Source organism: Vipera berus (genome assembly GCF_964194415.1).
Source record: "Vipera berus genome assembly, chromosome: W".
Taxonomy (NCBI): Eukaryota; Metazoa; Chordata; class Lepidosauria; order Squamata; family Viperidae; genus Vipera; species Vipera berus.
Window position 1 is genome coordinate 51,615,828 of NC_138210.1, and position 20,414 is coordinate 51,636,241.

At 43.2% G+C, this 20,414-nt stretch overlaps 1 protein-coding gene across 1 annotated transcript in view; it reads right to left on the reverse strand.

The window, feature by feature from the left end:
* Window positions 1-770: 770 nt before the first annotated feature.
* Window positions 771-20,414, reverse strand: part of LOC308675973 (seizure protein 6 homolog) — a gene marked incomplete at its 5' end in the record, with an annotated part of 34,103 nt that continues 14,459 nt past the window's right edge. Inside the window, 11 exons of the mRNA XM_081341664.1 lie at window positions 771-1,007; window positions 3,446-3,571; window positions 5,004-5,106; window positions 6,612-6,729; window positions 7,590-7,628; window positions 7,744-7,935; window positions 9,977-10,168; window positions 11,637-11,831; window positions 13,429-13,625; window positions 14,668-14,806; window positions 18,714-18,908. Coding sequence (XP_081197790.1) covers window positions 3,542-3,571; window positions 5,004-5,106; window positions 6,612-6,729; window positions 7,590-7,628; window positions 7,744-7,935; window positions 9,977-10,168; window positions 11,637-11,831; window positions 13,429-13,625; window positions 14,668-14,806; window positions 18,714-18,908 — 1,400 coding nt within the window. The 3' untranslated portion in view covers window positions 771-1,007; window positions 3,446-3,541. The remainder of the gene's footprint in view (window positions 1,008-3,445; window positions 3,572-5,003; window positions 5,107-6,611; window positions 6,730-7,589; window positions 7,629-7,743; window positions 7,936-9,976; window positions 10,169-11,636; window positions 11,832-13,428; window positions 13,626-14,667; window positions 14,807-18,713; window positions 18,909-20,414) is intronic.

The window sequence follows — 20,414 nt, forward strand, 5'->3', positions numbered from 1 at the left end:
TCAGCCCCTTCCCTTAAAACCCCATTTGGTCAGACTAACATTAATTAAACTTAAGTGTCAAACCCTTCCGTGGGAAAGGGTAATCTAATTGCCTTTCAGCTTCATTTGGAGATACAACCCGGATCCCTTCTTCCCTAACCACCCCTCCTTGTTGTCTCCAGTTCAAAGGTTTTCCTTGGTCTTTGAAGATAGCCTAAGGCAGGTTGAATAAACATTCTCTCCTTCCTCCTCCGGAAGGTGGCAGGATCCAGATGATGGCACAATATTTTAAACATACATTTATGACTGTGATATAAATGGATTCTGACAGGCACTGCCAGTAGGTGTTGCTAACATTTCAAGCAAAGCACCTTTTCTCATTTTTAATCCACAATAATTAGCAGCTGATTAGGTTCCTTTCCATAAATGGCTGCTAGCTCAATGCACCTTAAATTCTGCAAAACGGACAGGTTGCTTTGTAAATGTATTTATTTAATTTTTGCCTATGGGCTGCGTGATGCAATTTCTAGTTGCCTGAAAGAAGAATCAGAAGTCTATTAAAAAGTACTGAGAAACCACTGGGTTTCTTCGTTAATATTCTTTTGGTTTTGGACCTTTTGCAACACCCAATTAACCACTGGCCTCTCCCCTTAACTCTGTTTCAAAACACAAAGCACGCACGCGCACACACACACACACACACAAACCAAAACAGATGTGAAAGTACCGTTTCATGTGTGTTAGCTCTAAACATTTCTTTGCTAAATTGGATGGACAGGCTTACCCATTGCCACACAAAGACTACACCCACTTCCTGTTGGACTGTAACAGAAGTACAGACACCACAGCTTTTACAAATGGTGCACTTTATTTATTGCTCCAAAATAAAAGCAAATGAGAAGGAGTGGGGGGAAAGTAACCAAAGGCCAAAAAATAAAAAAAATAAAATTATAAATGGTAAGGATGCAAAGGAGAGCATTCCCCAGAAATTGCACTGTCATTTGGGGGGATGCGTCAGGACTGTCCTCCTAGCATGAAAAAGAGGAAGGATAAGTTATCTACAAAATTGGAGTAAGTAATACTTTTCACCTTCTTCCAAAATACAAGACTGGCCACCAGGAAAGAGTTGATATAACAAGTCAGTTTCACTATTTGGGATAGGAGAAAGGCTGGGAAGTACTATTTTATGCCCAGCTCCATACTGGCAGTAATTGAGTAGCTTTAGGTACAATATACTCATCTCCTACACATCTTACTGTGTGAGAGATGAATCCTACGATTCCATTCAGATGGTCTCATGTCCTAAAAAAAGGTCTCTTGAAGAGATGAGGTCTCTTGAACAGCTTTAAAAGTGTTATTTTCATACATTTTGGCACTAAGGATCTTTCTTCTTGTCAAACTTAAAAGAAAGAGCCACACAAAACTTCAGCATCCTGAAGAAAATTCAAGGCAGTCAGTGGCTTTCTGTGGTGTTATGTTAATTCAAGAGAGGCTATCAGTGAACCGTTTATATCCTGAAATAATATTTAATCCTTAAAGCAATTGTCTAATACTAAGTGGGCATGTTTATTTTCTTGTTTGGATTCTGTGAAGTAGGAAAATTGATCTTTTCTAGACATAATTATACTACTTTTTTTAATCATTCAGAGGATACTGGGATGAATCAGAGACTGCAAAACCTCCAGCTATTATATCCTTTGGGTCAGTACATTAGACAAATGGGAAAAATATACACTTTCTTTATTTTAAAAGGGCTGCAAAGTACAATTTAAAAGTAATAAATATGGTCCTTATAAGCGTATGTAAAATTAATGTTAACTTTGAAAGAAACAAAATTATCAGATGCAACTTTTATCATTTAAAAGTTATATGGATCCTAATCATTAGGGACCAGTGTTTGATTATTAAAAGGCTTTGCTCCATATCTAAATAGCCATATGAACTTCATGGGAAATAGGTCCAGAGGAACTCAAATCAAAAGTTTACCAATTATTCCTCCAAATATTTGGGGAACTGTTAAAATTATTTTTTAGTAGTCACAATGGCTGAACAAGATGTATTATCTGTACTAGGATGTCTTCTAGTTTTGTGTAGAACCAGAAACAACCCTTAATATATTTGTGTCTCAAATGTAAAACTAAAGTGATTCCCCACAGCCATTCTGTATTGCTAAAAATATGGTAAATAAAGGGCCGATGTGGTCTAATGGTAAAAGGATTGGATCATGGAGATCAAATTCAAGTCCACCTGCAGTCATGGAAGTTGACTGGATGAAGTTGACTCCCCTTCTCTCATTTTTATCCCAATTCAATCAACAAAACTAAAATATCAGTAGAAATCCCTTCATAGGCAGCACCCTTGTGTGTGCTTATCTGGGTGTCAACCCTAGTCCTGGGGTTGTACAAACATATATACATACATACATATATGCCCATCACACTGTTCCATTTTTGGGGTAAGTAACATTAGGCAAAGCATAGAACAGGATTAAGAAGCAGTAAGCCAAAGAAATTAATGGTATGAGAGGAAAATACAGCTAAATCTGGTAAAGCAATTACATTGTTTTGTCACTAGGTTATTTCAACAGCCTCTATAACACCTGACAACCTATTCCTGGAGGTTTTGGCGTTTGGTAATATAGAGGAGAAAGTGTGTCTATTACATCCAATGTGTCTATTATATCCCACAAATCTGTTAAAATTGAAGCCTGGTTCCTTTCTGATTGGGCATGTTGCAGCATCCAGAACTTGCAAAGCTCCGATGATGTATGATCTGAACAGCTAAAGTCAATGGTTCTATGACTCTGCTTGTATTCCCATTTTTTATCTAATGTATTCCCAATTTTATGAAAGTAAATTCTCCTGAACAACATGAGACTTGCTTCCACGTTAAGAATTAGGGATCAATACCTTTTCTAATGTCTCTCAGAATTCGGCTTTTTCTGTTGCCCTCATCCATTTGCCACTGATTTTAGGATTAAATATATCTCCTAGTGGTAAGCCGCATGTATTGTGGTTTAGTGATCCTACTGTACAACCTTGTTTACAGAGATACTTTTTTTCCCCCCAATGGCAGCGCCTTTTACAACTCAGGCCCACTTCCTTAAAAACAGTGATGGATAAAGTATGGAAGAAGGGATGAACCCTCCCCTCCTTTTTCAACCTCTTGGGAAATGATCATTAAAATAAAGGAAGAGGAAAAGCATAACGTAATTAATAAATAAATAGAGAAATAAAATGAACAGATAAAGCAGAATAATAATAACTCTGTGAAGGGGTGTGTGTGTGAGAAACACATTTGGCACATTGAAGAGGGTATTTACATGGGAGAAGGGAGTGGTCCAAAGCTGAGAGTGGACAGTCAGGCAGCAAGATGGAGAAGAAGAGATAAAGCTGAATTTGTGGGGTATAAAGGATAAACTCCTTCTCTCCCCTCCATTTTCCCTTAGCCCCCTCCCAAAAACCACCTTCCACTATTTCCTCCAAATCAGGAATCATTCTCAGTCGCTGCTCCTCAGACCTAGCTGGGTTTGGGAGAAGAATGGCAGATCTCGTAACGTCCTCTAAATGGAAACTTCGTATTCTCTGGTGTCCTGTTAAGAAGAAAGAGGGGGGGGGGAAACACTTTATTCCAGGGACAGAATCTCACCAGCTGTTTTCTTTCACCCAGTCGACTATGAATTACCCAAACATCAGAAGATCATCTTCATGCACTGTGGCACGGTTGCTCTGTGTATGGTCCCATGTGCCAACCCACCAAAGAGGATAAATTCAATAAAGCATGGTTAAAGTAAATAAACAGGATTCATCTTAGCGTGGTCTCCTTTTCTCCCAATTCTAAAGGGGGCTTTTGTTGACCACAGCTGGAGGGAGTATGGGTAGTCCTCAACTTACAACCGCAATTGAGCTCAAATTTTCTGTTGGTAAGTGAGACATTTCGTAAGTGAATTTTGCCCCATTTTATGACTTTTCTTGCCACGGTCGCTAAGTGAATCACTGCAGTTGATAAGTTAGTAACCGAGTTGTGAAGTGAATCTGGCTTCCCCATTGACTTTGCTTGTGAGATGGCAAAAGGGGATCACGTGACCTTGGGATTCAGCCAACGTCATAAATTTGAGTCAGTTGCCAAAAATCTGAATTTTGATCACATGATCATGGGGAGGCTGAAAAGGTCGTAAGTGTGAAAACCCAGTCATAGGTCACATTTTTCAGTGCCGTTGTAACTTTGAACGGTTACTAAATGAGCTGTTGTAAGTTGAGGACTACTTGTACTCAGAAATGGGCAAAATTGTACACCTTCCCCCCAAACCAGCAGAAATGTGGCCAAGGGAAACCCTTGTTGGGAGAAACAGCAGAAAATCTGTAACGGCCTCATCCAGGTTGCAAAATGCCAGATGACCATTGGATGGCAGTATGGGTGGGAAAGGCTACATCTCTTCCAATATCTAGGGCCGTGGTGTCGAACCTATGGCACGGGTGCCACAGGTGGCACGCAGAGCCCTCTCTGTGGGCACGCACGCTGTCGCCCCAGTCCTAGGCCTTCAGCTGGGTTTTATAAAACCTTTTCGCTTTAGGCCTCTGCCGCCATTTGCAAAAAAAAAAAGTTTCAATCAATCAATTTCAACTTCTTGCAGGAAAAAAAAAGATCTCGCAAAGTTGGAATTGATGGGTTGAACTTTTTTAGTCCCACCCAGTCTGCCGTTACCACGCCCACCCAATGAGCCACGCCCACCCAATGGGTCCCACCCGCCCAGCACCTGACGATACATAAGTGGGTTTTGGGTTGCAGTTTGGGCACTCGGTCTCCAAAAGGTTCGCCATCACTGATCTAGGGGCTGACCTTAATTTAACAGCCCCAAATCTGGGGAAAATCTGTACGGAATTGCAGTAAGATTGCAATAGGTTGAAAAAAAGGCAGTGAGAGAGGAGGAAAATGAGGAACTGGAATAAGTCAACCCTCTTTTTTAAAAAAAAAATTTGGTACTCTAGATAAAACAATGGCTTGGCTGAGCGTCTGCAGCTCACCCCAGCCTCGTAGAGAGGGTTGTTGAAATCAGATTCCACAGTGATAGGGCTGTAGCTGTGAGAGCTGGAAAAGGAGAAGCCGAAGAGAGTTTTTCCTTGGAATCTGCAGGAAAGTAAAAGAAGGAGAAGAAGAAGAGAGGGGATTGAAATAATCAGCCTACCGGTTTGGAAAATCAGATCCATTTTAATGGCATGACTCCACGTACTGTCTGTTACAGAAGTAAGCCAGTGGAGGAGATTCTATACTTTGCCTTTGGGTGGCTCAGAGTTGGCCATCAGCATCTTCGGATGCAAAGGCCTTCTCTGGAAGAATTAGATCAACCCGTTGTCTGATTAGCTGCCAAGCAGCTTCCGATGTTCTGTGCCTATCCCACATTTCAATCACATTTTAATTTTTTAAAATGTTTTACTCAAGTTTATTATAACACAAAAGACAGAGGAGCAAAGAGAACGAGGGAGTGGAGGAAGGGAAAGAAAAGAAAGGAACGTGAGGCAAAAGGGGGGGGGAAGCGACTTCCAACTTTTTTGGGGTTGCAGTAAAATACAAAAATACAATTACAGGGTCAACCTTTGGCTTTGCACGTTTAGTAAGCGCTAGCCATATCTATCACAACAAAATTAACCGTCAATCACATTTTTGTTCCTATGTTGACTTCATTTTATACCTAAGACCACAGCCATTCAAAGGAACAACTGGTAAACATTCAGGAGGTTACTCTAGCTACGCTTAATGGCAGGTATGGACAGTGGTTAATACTTTCTAGAACAGAGTTCTCCAACGTTTTTGGCTTTCTGGATCAGCGGGTGTTTTTTTTTGGGGGGGGGGGGAGACTTCCACGGCCTGGTTCCGAATGGCTCAAGATCCGGCAATGGGCTGCAGCCCAGGGTATTGGGGACCCCTGTTCTAGAAGGTGGTAAAACTTAAAACTTGCTGATTTGCAGGATCAAAGCTCCTTCTGGCCATATATGGGGAGCTTTTATTATAACTTGATATACCAATGATCTTGGTTTTGAATTGATTATACAATTGCAGTATTGAGTCATTTTCCTCTCTTTTAAATGTATGTTGGGAAGGCATTATCTGCGCCCGAGTTGTTTTAATTAAAAGCAGTGAGGTATTCATATCAGACAAGGCAACTCAGGTTCATGACTGGAACACATTTTTATGCTACAGTTTAATCTTGGAAAGCCCGAATAAAATTACAATGACAAAGCTGCCTTTCTGTGCAAAATGCATTTCCAACATCACTAAGAAGACTAATTATTATAACCGTCTCCTTGCACCTGAGAATTTGAACTGTGTGCAGGGTTTTCAGGTCAAAAACTTCCAAATGGGATTAAATTCCAATGCGTCTCCATTTGCAATTAAATAATATCTCTGTCTTCCAGAGTCACATTGTAGGGGTGATGGGCTAAGTAATAAAATAAAATAAAATAAAATAAAATAAAATAAAATAATAAAATAAAATAAAATAAAATAAAATAAAATAAAATAATAAATAAAATAATAAAATAAAATGCAACTTAACTGGAATCAACCCACGGAGTCTAATGGCACTTCGATGCCCACTGAACAAAGCAAACATAAATTATTTTGATATCACTTACTTAGTGTAGTAGATGTAGATGCCTCCAATCAGCAGGATGACAAGAATAATGGGGAGGAAGATTGCCAGGGCAATGTTGCCACCTTCCATCTGGTGGGAAGGATCTGTGGTCTGGGTGACTACAAGAGGAAAGAAAAAAATGGAATGTATGAGATGTATGTATCAAATGCTCCACCTGGAACTTTTTATTTTATTTTATTTTTCAGAATTTATAGCCTACCCCAATCCCAAATGAACCCCCCCCCAAAAGTATAACAATTAATAAATTAGAACATTGTCAAAGATCCCAAACAGTCACAAAAAGCAAAGAGAACTGTGAAAGAAAGATAGGTGCCCACAGTCAAATCAGCTGAGTTTGAAAGGTCATTAAAATAAAACAGACTTAACCTGTTTCTAGAACTGCAGCAAGGTGGAAGCTACATGCATTTCCTGGGAAAGAATATTCCACAGGGTGGGAATTACTACAGAGAGAACCAGACGGTCTCACCCGCGGTCCTTGAGAGGGGAAGGTTTGCAGCCTTCTCTGAACGAGAGAATGAAATGAGCAGATTACCTTCTAGCAATTGAAGTATTTTAGTGATGCACCATTTAGAGCGTCAAATGTAACGACCAGCACTTTGAGTTGAGCTTGGAAGTCTATTGGCAACCAAGGCAGCCACTGTACTATAAATGTAATTCTATACTGGTATGGTTGTGTTGGCAAAAATCTTGCTGCTGCATTTTATACCAGCTACAGCTCCTGGACTGTCTCCAAAGGCAGTCCCATTTAGAGCTCATTGCAGTAGTCCTATCAAATGGACATAAGACCTACGTTATTGAGGTCTGGGATAGGGTCTGGCACACTTAGTCCCCTTAGCTACAACTTCCACCTGCTGTTTGAGCAGAAGGGAGGAAGGGAGGGAGGGAGGGAGGGAAGGAAGGAAGATAGATAATGTTTGTCACCCTCCCAGAATCCCTTCCCAAACTTCTTCCCACTCACCTTCCAGTTTCCGGTCATCCAATAACTCCTCATAGGCCACTGTGGTGGGGAGAAAGAGACCAAGGGACTATTTAAAAAAAATGTCAGGCAAACAAAACAGAGGGTCACAAAATAGTGAGTGAAAGCCACATACGATGAGGAGAGGGACCCATACCTTTGCAGAGGGGGGGCTGGCTGGTCCATTGGGATGGATGTCCAGGTATACAGGTGATCGTGACTTCCCCTATAAGCTCAAAGCCTTCATAGCAGAAGAAGCGCAGGGATTCACCTGCTTGGTAGTGATGCTTGTAAAGAGTTTGGTACCCATTCTCTGGAACTCCGGGGTTCAGACAAGGCTCATATTTCACTGGAAAAAGGAAATGGGGTAACGAAGACTTTCATGGAGTGCATTTGGCCCTGAGGCTACAGGTTGCCTACCATTCACAGAGGAGACATTGTTAAGTCAGACCTCAGCATTTTATGGCTCCCAGGCCAGGTCTGCCCACCCCCACCCCCCCCCCGTGAGGTCAATCAGAAGTCGGAAATAACATGTAAATAAGACATGCATTCCTACCAGTAGCAGCTAATCCAAACTGTAATTTACTGCTTTTTATAAAGCGATAAAATTAATATTGAGCAGAACTGAGTTCAGTCTATTGGATCAGCCATCCACAACAGTCCCAGTTTCTCACATGGTCCCTGGGTAAAATTAATTGCCCACCCCTGGTGTAAGTAAAGAGATCCAGAAGACAATGAGTTTCATTCTAAAGACCTTGAGACTCTACAAAGAGTGCAGAGAAGAGCAACAAAGATGATTAGGGGACTGGAGGCTAAAATGTATAAAGAACGGTTGCTGGAATTGGGTATGTCTAGTTTAATGAAAAGAAGGACTAGGGATGATAGCGGTGTTTCAATATCTAAGGGTCTGCCACAAAGAGGAGGGGGATCAAGCTATTCTCCAAAGCACCTGAAGGCAGGACAAGAAGCAACAGATAGAAACTAATCAAGGAGAGAAGCAACCTAGAACTAAGGAGAAACTTCCTGACAGTTAGAACAATTAATCAGTGGAACAACCTGCCTTCAGAAGCTGTGAATGCTCCAACACTGGAAATTTTTAAGAAGAGACTGGACAGCCATTTGTTTGAAATGGTGTAGGGTTTCCTGCCTGAGCAGGGGGTTGGGCTAGATGACCTCCAAGGTCCCTTCCAACTCTGTTATTCTGTTATTCTATTCATTCACTTAGAAAATATGCTAAGATAGTCAATAGAAGAAGAATGTGGGAATCTTATTTGTCTTTTGAATCCCTCAGTAGGTCATGTACTATCCTGACTTTGTGTCCAAGACTAAGACCAACATAACCTTTTATTGTGAATTAGGATACTCAGCCATCCTTAAGAATATCCATCTCAACATGCAGAAGAACCTCAAGGACCATTTTTTAACTTGGTCTGATTCTGATAGGATTATGGAAAGATTAATTAGGCATACATGACTTTAGTGTATAGATATTTCTTTAAGTAGGTATGTGATAGGTAAAGGTAAAGGTTCCCCCGCACATGCGTGCTAGTCGTTTCCGACTCTAGGGGCCGGTGCTCATCTCCGTTTCAAAGCCGAAGAGCCAGCGCTTGTCCGAGGACGTCTCCGTGGTCATGTGGCTGGCACGACTAGACGCCAAAGGCGCACGGAACGCTGTTCATTTGTGCTGTTCAGTATTTTGGCAAGCTTGTTCTACAGTATAAGTGATATATTTCCTGCTTCTGATATCCTTAGAAAAATGGGCATAGTCTCTGTTTAAACACAAAAATATGCTGAACTGAGTGAACCATACATTAATTAGAGGGGATCACACAAAGAAAAGTGGCAAATCCAATACAGATAGTCCTCGGCTTATGACTGCTTTGGAGCCCACCCATCATGGTGATGATGGTCATAAAACAGACAAGTGAAATAAGCAACCCAATTTTACTACTTTTTTTGTCGTGGTTGTTAAGTGAGCATTGCAGTCATTCAGTGAACCAGTGGTTGATGATGGGGGCAGTTTTGCCGAAAAGCAGATGTAAAATGCAGCTTTGAGAAAACCATCGCAAAATGCAATCCTGTGACTGCAGGATACTGCATATGGCTGTAAATGCAGCCCTGTTGCTGAGCCCCCAACGTTTCATCACGTGACTGTGGGGGAGGGGACTCTCAGAACTTCGACTCCAGGTTGCAAGTTGCCTCAAGGTAGCTTCGCCGTAACTTTGAACAGTTGTTAAGCGACCAGTCAGAAATCAAGGACTCCCTACAGCCAGACAGACCAGCTGAGCTCTTGTCAAAATGTGCCCTCCTGTGATTTGCTGCTTTAAAGACCCTCACAGTTCTAGCTCCCTCCCCTCCATTTGCCTTTTCCTTCCGTCTCTTTTACTTACGGACACACTTGGGGACCCGGTCACTCCATTTAGGGGTGCCCGTATCCCGATTGTAGCAGGTGAGCGTGATGCTCCCTTCCACTACGTAGCCTTCGTGGCAGAAGTACTGGACATGAGAGCCGATGGAGAAATGTCGGTCCGAGATGCTCCGTTTGCCGTTGCTAATCTCTCCGGGATCAGCACAATTTATAACTTGGGGAAAGAGAAGGTGTAGTTAAACAATGAGAAGAGGCCTCTATATTTCCCTCTGGTTCTCAATACAAGAATCATATCTGACTATGTGAGCATTCTAGAGTGTCATTCTGCTCCGGGAATATTTCAACTTTCCTTCTAAAGTGACACAAAGACTCTAGAACTGCAAATGATAGACCAAAAGCTCTCCTTTTAGAAAGTCTAAAACAGTGCATCAGAGTGGCCCACCCTGATGTTTACTTATTTATTTTAATTATATATAAATTTATGTATCCACCCAACTTGCATATAGGTGACTCTGGACAGCTTACAAAATTTTTAAAAAAACCAAAACCCATTAAAAGAAAACCCCTCGTATGGCAGCAAATCAGGACATATTATGTCCAAAATGTTCTTCCTTCAGCAGAATTTAGTCTATTCCCCACCCCCTCACATAATATGCTCTACATAGCTGGCAACCAGAAAAATGAGAACCACGTGGATTCGAGAAAGACATTTTGAATGCTAGTTGGTTTAACGCTACCATGTTTCTCCAAAAGTAAGACCTATCCCGAAAATAAACCCTAGCTTGATTTTTTTACGTGTGCGCCTAATATAAGCCCTACATCCCCAAAATGAACCCTAGTTAAGAGCCTATGCAGCTGGCCAGCCGCCCATCTGGTTGTTCATGATGAGGCAAGGCCGGGGGGGGGACAGGGTGGAGCTGCCCCATGCATCCCTCACCTACTTACCTCAGGGGCCCTGAAGCCAGGCCTTCCATGCCCCAACACCTGCCTCACCTTGTGGTGGCGGCACCAACGGCAGGAGCCCGTGTGGCTGCCGCCAGCCCAGTTCTTTAGCCGCTCGTCACTGCTTGCACGTGTCGCCCACCCCCAGCCTCCATTTTGCCGGCACAGGCTTTCAGGAAAGGCCGCTGCAGCCGAGTGCAGAGGTGAAGCAGCCCGTTCTGGGCTGCAGAGGCCTTTCCTGAAGACCTCTGCCAGCGAAACGGAGGCCGGGGGCTATGCATACGAGTGGCGGCGAGCAGCTGCAGAAGAAGTGGGCTGGCAGTGACCGGGCAGGCTCCGGCTAGATGGGGCTGTTGGTGCCGCTGTTGTGAGGCGAGACAGTGGAAAAAATAAGACATCGCCCCAAAAATAAGACCTAATGCCTCTTTTGGAGGCAAAATATATGTATATATATAAGACTGGGTCTTATTTTCAGGGAAACACGGGTAGTTAAGGGTAACAACGTAATCTTGAAAAAGGTAAAAGTAAGCTTCCAGTCAAAGTGACAGCAAGGTGTAGTCACTCTGAATGTTCTTTTCCCACAGCTCCCACCTCTGAGTTGTGTGTCTCTTCTCACACACACGAAACTTCTCCCCCTTTTGGACCTGCCTCCCTTTGTCTTTCACATTGCCTTCTTCATGCTTAGATACGTCCTAAGGTGGAGTATCCTTACCACCTATTTTAGCATCAGAAAGACTTACTCTTCTGACAAGTAGGAGGGCTGTTGCTCCATGATAGATCCCACTGACAGGTGAGAATGTCGGATCCCACAATATCATAGCCTGGCTCACATTGGTAGGTTACGACTGTGCCACGGATAACAGCGGTATGAGAAGCTGTGCGCCAACCAAATTCCACCTCTGGCAGCTCAGGACAAGTGTCATTTTGAGGAACCTCTGTGAGGAGAGGAGGGGAGGGGAGGGGAGAGGAGAGGAGAGGAGGAGAGAGGAGAGGATGTAAGGACCACCTTTGTGCCAGGCACTATCTTGTCCAATAGAAGAGAATATTTGTAGCTCAGGGTTGAACTATGGAGTCTTTGATACTCTCTGAGCTTTTTTTTTCTTGCAGGCACTTCATTACCAAACTAAGTAACATCATCAGTGTCCTGTCCTATCTCTCCTCACCAAATTTCACTTCTGTTTTTCCACTTTTCTACTTTATGTCAGGAGTTCATCTGTACAAGCCACTCGTACAACCATACTGTCAGAAAGGACCAAAAGCCCTGTTCAGAAATCCAAATTAAATGGCACCCAACTAACACCCAGTGGCACGATTGCAAGAATACTGCTATGACACTGCCGGAAAAGAACATACTCTGTATTTAAATTTTATACTGTCCTCCAGAACGGCATTGAAGCGAAACGGTCTGTCCCTTTTCTTCTTCAATCTACTGCTGCTAAAATTAGTAAAGGTAAAGGTTCCCCCGCACATGCGTGCTAGTCGTTTCCGACTCTAGGGGCCGGTGCTCATCTCCGTTTCAAAGCCGAAGAGCCAGCGCTTGTCCGAGGACATCTCCGTGGTCATGTGGCCGGCACGACTAGATGCCAAAGGGGCAAGGAGCAGATGTTACCTTCCCACCGCAGTGGTCCCTATTTTTCTACTTGCATTTTTACGTGCTTTCAAACTGCTAGGTTGGCAGAAGCTGGGACGAGTAACAGGCGCTCACTCTGTTACGCGGCAATCGGGATTCGACCCGCCAAACTGCCGACCTTCTGATCGACAAGCTCAGCGTCCTAACCCACTGAGCCACCGCGTCCCTCTGCTAAAATTACAACTAGGCAAAAAATATCGCTTGGGCTTTATTCAGCTGCATTTGTGCTCTTCCCTTTTCCTTCTTCTGTTTCTGATCTGAAACAAAGGCGTCATTGCTGGTGATGACCTATAAAGCCCTAAATGGCTTGGGTCCAGGATATCTGAGGGAACACCTGCTGCCGGCATCAAGTTCCCTTCGTCCAGTGCGCTCCCACAGGGAGGGTCTTCTCAGGGTGCCACCGGTAAGAGATTGCCGGCAGACGACACCCAGGGATAGGGCCTTCTCAGTGGGTGCGCCTGCCCTTTGGAACCAGCTGCCAGTGGAGCTGAGGACTGCCCCCGACCTCCGTTCATTCCGCTGGGACCTGAAGACCTGGCTCTTCGAGCTCTCTGGCCCAGGCTGAGAATTTTAATTTTAGTTTTAATTTTAACTGGGGTTTTACTTATGCAGGGACGAATATAATTTTTTAAATCTGTTTTTAACTTTTGTATTTTTGTTTTTAATCACCCTGTAAACCGCCCTGAGTCCTTCGGGAAAGGGCGGTATATAAATGTAATAAAATAAATAAATACAACATTCCCATCCACTCTCAGGCCGAGCAACTTCTGAAAACTTTTTTGAAGACGGCTTGACTTCTTAAACCACCTTCACAAGATGAGTCAGCAGGCATCAATTTACATCAGGCTCTCTCTCTCCCGGCCCCCAGTTTAACCCAAACATATCGTAGCCTGTTCTCATACCCTTATAGCGCACCAGGAACCCTTGGCTGAGACCAAAAAGGGGGTCACCGGGATCTGACTGGAACTGCAGGGTGACTGCTGGGCCTGAAGAGTAAATGCTGAACCGTGGATGGGGACCCAGGTACTGGCCGAGGATCCGTGCGGTTAAGTCCCCTCCGTCGAAAACGGTCAACACATCAGACTTGCGGATGTTGAGGCTAGCAGGGGAATTGGGAAGAAGGAGAAGACAAAGAGAAAGGACTGTTGAAAGACGAAAAGAAAAGGGAAGGAGTTCACAGCCCATCGCTATGATTTGGTGCAATGAATCAAAAGGTAGGACTTTTCAGTAGCCGACCCTGTACTGTGGAAAACCTTGCACCCACACACATGACACACCACCACCACCCCTACGTCTGAGACTTCAGGAGGAACTTAAGACCATTCGTTTCTAGCAGGACTTTGGCCTGAAACAAAGATTACAAATGGCCGCCTAGTCCTCATTCTATTCTTGTGTTCCTGTACTAATTTGCCTCAATTGTCTAGTATACCAGCCAGATTCTGAAGACTGTTGAGGGATAACAAATAAATGCATTATATCTAGTGCCACATATGAATAAAATGTCCAGGATTTTTTTTAAAAAAAATATCACTATAATGATGTTACCGTCATTTGTGAAGAACTTTCAAATTATTGAGTGTACGTCTTTTGACTTAATGGCTCCCCAGAACGATTCTGCTATTATGTGGCTGTAGACAGACATATGAATTCAGTGTGTTGGTTTGGACAAGCTTTCTCGTGTCTCTCAATTTTTGGAATCATCGAGAGGGAAATGATTCTAAGAGGGAACTTAAATAATCCCCTCCTTCTGTTCTATGTCCTCTGCTGTCATTTTAGCCTAACTTGGAAAGCTCTATGCAACAGAAAATAATTAGATCTAGCAGCAGAAATACTAGATTGAAGGTAAACCTCTCTTTCTTTCACTGAAATTTTAAGATGTTTCACCATCTAGGCTTTGCTAAGGAACTTGCTGCATCATCTGGTTGATGACCTCTGAGTAGGAATCCTATTTGTCACAGCAGATTATCTTCAAAGTACATAGACATCTTTCCATAAGTCGATGGCATGAATGATTACAACGATAAATGTAACGATGGATGATGGTTTCAGGGACCATGAGGACACACTGCTTTGGTTGAGTTGAGTGGCCTCCCTCAAGAAAATGGGATGGTATTGATGGTGGCAGTAGCAGAAGTACCTACATCTCAATGTCTAGCAGCACCCTCTTCTCCTCCTGCACCCGGATGCCCCATACGCAGTCTTGACCTTTTCCATAAGACTGGGGCCAGTCAGGAGAAAGTACAACACCTGTTGGCTCAGAGAGCTCCCCACCACACAATGCTGGAGAGAAAAGATGCATAATCAGGAGAAGACTATAGCTTGAATGAAGCAGTGCAGCTACTCAACCAGTTTAAGCCAGTTTTAAACCAATTTCCTTTGGTACCAATAAAGGAGAATATTTGTATTTCGGGGTTGAAATGAGGGGTCCTTGGTGCTCTTTGAGCTTGGTTGCTTTCTTGGAAATGTTTCATGACCCAGACTAGGTACAGTCGTACCTTGGTACTCAACTGCTTTGAAACTCATCAGATTTGGCACTCAACGCCTTATGGCACAGAAATGTTGTCCTGGTACTCATCGTTTGTTTAGTACTCAACGCACAAGCTAGAACCTGTTGGTGTCAGTTGCCTTTTGACTGACTACATTATTCTTTACAGGAAAAATTTATTTGGTACTCATTGTTTTTTGTATTCATTGTGCCTCCTGGAACCAATTAACGATGAGTATCAAGGTACCACTGTAACATCATCAGAGCTCTGATGATGTTTCCTAGTTTGGGTAATGAAACGTCTTGCAAGAAAACAGTCAAGCTCAGAGAGCGCCAAAGACCCCTCATTTTTTGGGGGGTGTGACGAAAAAAGCAATAGGGAAAGAGACATTGAACAGCCCCTTTACCTTCTGACCCTCCCAGAAACACACACCGTGCTCTGCCCTAGAATTCAAGAGAGGTAAAATGTGTCTCCCACCAAAGACGGTGACAGCCATCTTTCATCATCTCTGCATTGCAATGCTTTCTGATTTTTCCTCTTTCCCTCTTTCTGTGACTCCATCAAAATGACCTAATAATCAAATATGAGAAATTGGATTCTAGGTCATGACACCAACTAGCTGTGAAAAATGTTACTGCAGGGGTAAGGAAGACAATATTGGAGTTACCGTGGCATTTCTTTTCTACAAAGGCAGACAACATCTTGAAAACTGGATAGTTCCTTTGACTTGCTCCAAGAAGCAGGATTAAAATATTATAGAAATAAAGCTAACCAGACCTTCCACTTAAGGGAGTAAATAGGATCTCTAGAGAAAACGCAAAAGGCACATGGATAGAATAAGAAATAACAGGGAGTAAAGGATATCTTCAATGTACAGCAGAGAAGGGGACCCTGACAGTAAATGTTTCATTTACTTTCACTGGAAGAGACTAACCTGAAAATTGGGACATACGAGAGTTGGGGATACAATTCTGCAAGGACTTGCAGAATTATTTTGACAACATAGGAAGAAGAAATCCATGTAGCAGGTCTGCATATAGACAACTCAGAAGATGTCACAACACGAAGGCCTGAAAACTAATTCCAGTCACTTGGCGCACAAAACAGAAATATGTATCATCTTGACAAAAAGTCAATGATGAAAGTCAAATGAAAGTCAACTAAGCCAATTTTAAGAGATAAAACACTACAACATTTATCTGTATTTCCTGCCAAATCCCATATAAATCACTGGGACTCTTCCAAGTTCATACTATCTAGTTCAGTTAAGACTTAGATAAAATGTCAAATATGCTTATGAAGAAAAGAAATGGCAAATAATTTATAATGCATTTCCACAGATGAGTCCCTGGCAACTCAGGCTAACTCTTCTAAACTCCCCATAAGGAAAACAGTATTTAAATGTCTTCAGAATGAAGACAGTGGAGGGGGTGTTAATGTTTCCTGAACACGAGGTTCCAAAAGTTGTTTCATTCTCTTATCCCAATCAAATCTGATGTAGTGACTAGTGATTGGGAAGATCCCATTTTCCTTCCATTAGATTGAGGAAGGCCCATGCCCACCCTTGCAACTGGAAGGGGATGCTCTGCTTTCACATCCACACACTAGCAAGAGTTGAGGTGCTGGGCTGAAACATAATGGCACCATGTCAAACGAGCATCACACGGGACGGCCTTCGATGATGCTCATCAAAACCCTGCAATGGTTGGCTCCTGTGCCCAACTCCAGAATTCCTGGATTGAAGTGCCCTCATGATGGGCGATAGAGGAACCAGCTGCCTACTAGTGCCATGTTCTACCTAGCCCAGTTGCCTAACTCCTCAGCTTCCTGAAGAAGAGAACGTGGACCTTCCAGAGGCACGTGGCTCATTGCTGGGGGGAAGAAGGACTCGCTACCTGGAGAATCTCACCTCCTAGCCTTCTCAGTGTCCACATGCTCCCCAGCCATTAAAGAAAAGACCTGAACTGGGATTAGCAGAAAGGTATCTTGGAAAGACAAATGGTGTTTTTTCTCGTTCCAGGAATTTTTAGAAATATTTTAGTCCTGCCTATTCGAGCAAGTAGAAGGTGGAACCCAGTCTTCAAAACGTGTAGATGCTGAAAGTCTCCACAGCACATTTAGTCATTCTTGCTGACGCCCCTGGGGTTCAGCGATATCTGAAGCCTCACAGATGTCCCACCTCTGCTGTGTTGGGGTGTGTGTGTGTGAAGGGGCATTACATTCCTTTCCTCACCAAATGTAGCTGTTGGTTTGTAAATCATTCTAATTTCTTTCAAAAGGCTGCAGCTGAGTCCATAGGATGGAAACTGAAGGCTTTGGCCATATTATCTTATATACAAGTATTTTATATTTCTGAATTAAAATAAGAGTGGCCCCACAAAGTGTGGAGGAAGGATGTTAACAGTAGTATGTTGTGAGAACCACCAAAAAGGAGTCAGCTGACCTAAACACCTGGGGCAGGGGGTCTCCAAACCTGGCAAACTTAAGACTTGTGGACTTCAACTCCCACAACTCCTCAGAGAGCCATGCCCTAGGGCAGGGGTCTTAAAACCTGGCCCTTTTATGACCTGTGGACTTCAACTCCCAGAATTCCTCAGCCAGCGTGCCTGGCTGAGGAATTCTGGGAGTTGAAGTCCACAGGTCATTAAAGGGCCAAGTTTTAAGACACTTGCCCTAGGGCAGACATGTCAAACACAAGGCCCGGGGGCCGGATCCGGCCCACGAAGTGGTTTCATGTGGCCCACGAAGCCATCCTGGAAACAGTGAGGGAACGGCCCCTGCTGCCTTGGCCCTGGCCCATAGACCCTCAGATCTGTCCCACTCCTGCCCAGGCCCCCATAGGCACCCTTGATGCAAACGATGTAGAGCTGGCCATGCCCACCCAGTAGGCCACGCCCACCCAGCCCCTTGAGGGCAACTGCAATGCTGATGTGGCCCTCAATGAAATTGAGTTTGACACCCCTGCCCTAGGGGGTTAATTTTAGTCATAAACAAAGCCAGGCACGCATAGCCATGGTTCATCCAGTCAGTTGTGTTGTGAGAACACTTAAGTCCAGTCAACTAGCCTGGTTTGCATCTCTAGTCCTCCAAGAAAAAGAGTTAGAGAGAGAAAGTAACCCCATTCCCACACTCGGCCAAGGTCTCAGAATATACGTTCCAAACAACATTGTAATTAAGCCATACCCACTTCTGATCAATGATGAAGGGGACAGTGAGATTATTTTGCCTTTTCAGTCCCTTTCTGAAGGAGATAAGTGGGGCTCTAGTAACTCTAAAACCCAGTTCACGTGACTGTCTGCTTCCAGAATGGTTCAGCCCTATGCCAATAGCTTTCTAGATCATGCACACTGATCTTGCTCCTAAAGCGGCATTTTTAGAACCTGCAGCTGTCCCATTTTAATTACCAGACTTTGCACAGATCTTGCCAGGTCCACACACTGCCACAACTCTCCTCTCCTTCCAATCCCGTTGGCTTCTGCCTCTGTCCCAGTTGGCCCAGCTGCGCAAACGCCTGCCTGAATTTGTAAAACCCAGTACATAGCATCTTAATTTGCTCAGGCCTGTTGCGCCCTGTCAGCGCACCCCATTACTCTTTCAGGCAGCAGGGCAGGAGCACAAAAGAGCAATCAAGAAGAAAAGAGATGATGCATCAGGCTCCAGAAGAAAATGGAGCGGAGAGTTTTGAGATGAAGAGTGATTACCTTTGCAGGTGGGCTCGCTTTCATTCCAGCGGGGGTCTCTTGAATCAATGCATTCAATGGCCGAAGGACCTTGCCCAAGCATGTATCCTGCACTGCAAGCAAACTCTACAATGGTCCCTGTGCGGTACAGAGGGTCTGATGTGCTGAAATTTCCATGGGCCAGGAACGGTTCATAACATCGATCTTCATCAAAAGCTGCCACCAGGGGGAGCAACAACAAAAAAAGTCAGAAAACTGCCCTTATAAAGGTTGTAACTTCTGATCTCTCTCCCATTACAATAAAATATTACAATAATATCTCCTTGAAGATGGGATCTGTTATGTATGGGGTTTAATAACACTGCAAGCAACGGCTCTACCGATACTACCAGGTGGCGCTGGGCCGAAACTGCTGCGGCCGGGGAGCAGCGTTTCGGCGGGAAAGCCAGGTTTAAATCTATTGGCTGGAAGTGTACCTGGACTCTCGGCGGGAAAGCCAGGTTTAAATCCATTGGCTGGAAGTGTACCTGGACAGGTACAAATAGGGCACAGGTAACCCCTATTTCCCGAGTACAATCCACCTCCTAATAAAGACGGTTATGCTGTACTCCTGTGCCTGGCGTCATCCATGCGTTCCAGAACCCACTACACAATAGGATCAACCCTACATTTATTGTTAACTTGGTACAACTGTTACAAGTTCAACTATGACATTACCACATCTTGGTCAAATTGCAAGAAGAATGCAGTCAACTCAGATCTAAAGTTGTCTAAAGTTTTGTATCCATTCAGCAACCTCCTACGTCTGATCACTTCTTTCCTGCCAACGTTGCTTTCTGAGACTTTACCCTCTTTCTGCCTCCAATATTCATGTGACTGGAAGAGAAACCAGCTCTAGGTATTGACCCACAGCTTCTTCTGATCAGAATAAACCAGCGTTTCTCAATCTAGGCAACCTGAGGGTGGGTGGACTTCAACCTCCAGAATTCCCCAGCCAGCTTAGCTGTTAGGAACCGTTAAGGAAGTTCTTTCTTTTTTTTATTGAAAAGTTTTACAATACATTTTAAGCATAAAATTCAACAAAAGCCTTTTAATAAGATTTTGCTGGCACACCTCTTTACCCTTATATTCTATCTTATCTATATTACGTGATTTTTGTTTTTTCCTTAACAGATAAGCTAACCATCTACCTGGCTTATTAGCATTATAAAAAGTATTATGTTTAACATATCGTGAATTAGTTGCCACTTGGTCTGCCATCAACATATCAAACTGCCCTCTTAACAAATTAATTGCTTCTTTCAGCCTCTTATTAGATGAGTTCAAAATAAAAGCCTTCTCTTTCATCTTTATTTCCTTCTCTAATTCTTTACGCTTATATTCCAATCTACGTCTATATTTATTATTCAAATATATTAACACTCCTCTCATATAGGCTTTACTTGCATCCCAAACCATTTCAATGGCTGTACCCTTATGCGTATTTATAATAAAAAATTCTTTCATTTGTTTTTTGCATTCTTCCACATTTTCTTCATATCTAAATAAATTTTCATTTAACCTCCAAGATCTCCTATTTAAGGAAGTTCTTTCTTATATTTAAACAAAATCTATCCAGCTACAACTTATACTTATTATCCCTGGTCCTAGTTTCTTTGGCCATGGAAGATAGTTCTTGGTCATTGTAGTGTATGCTGTTAAGCATACACAGGAAATACCAGC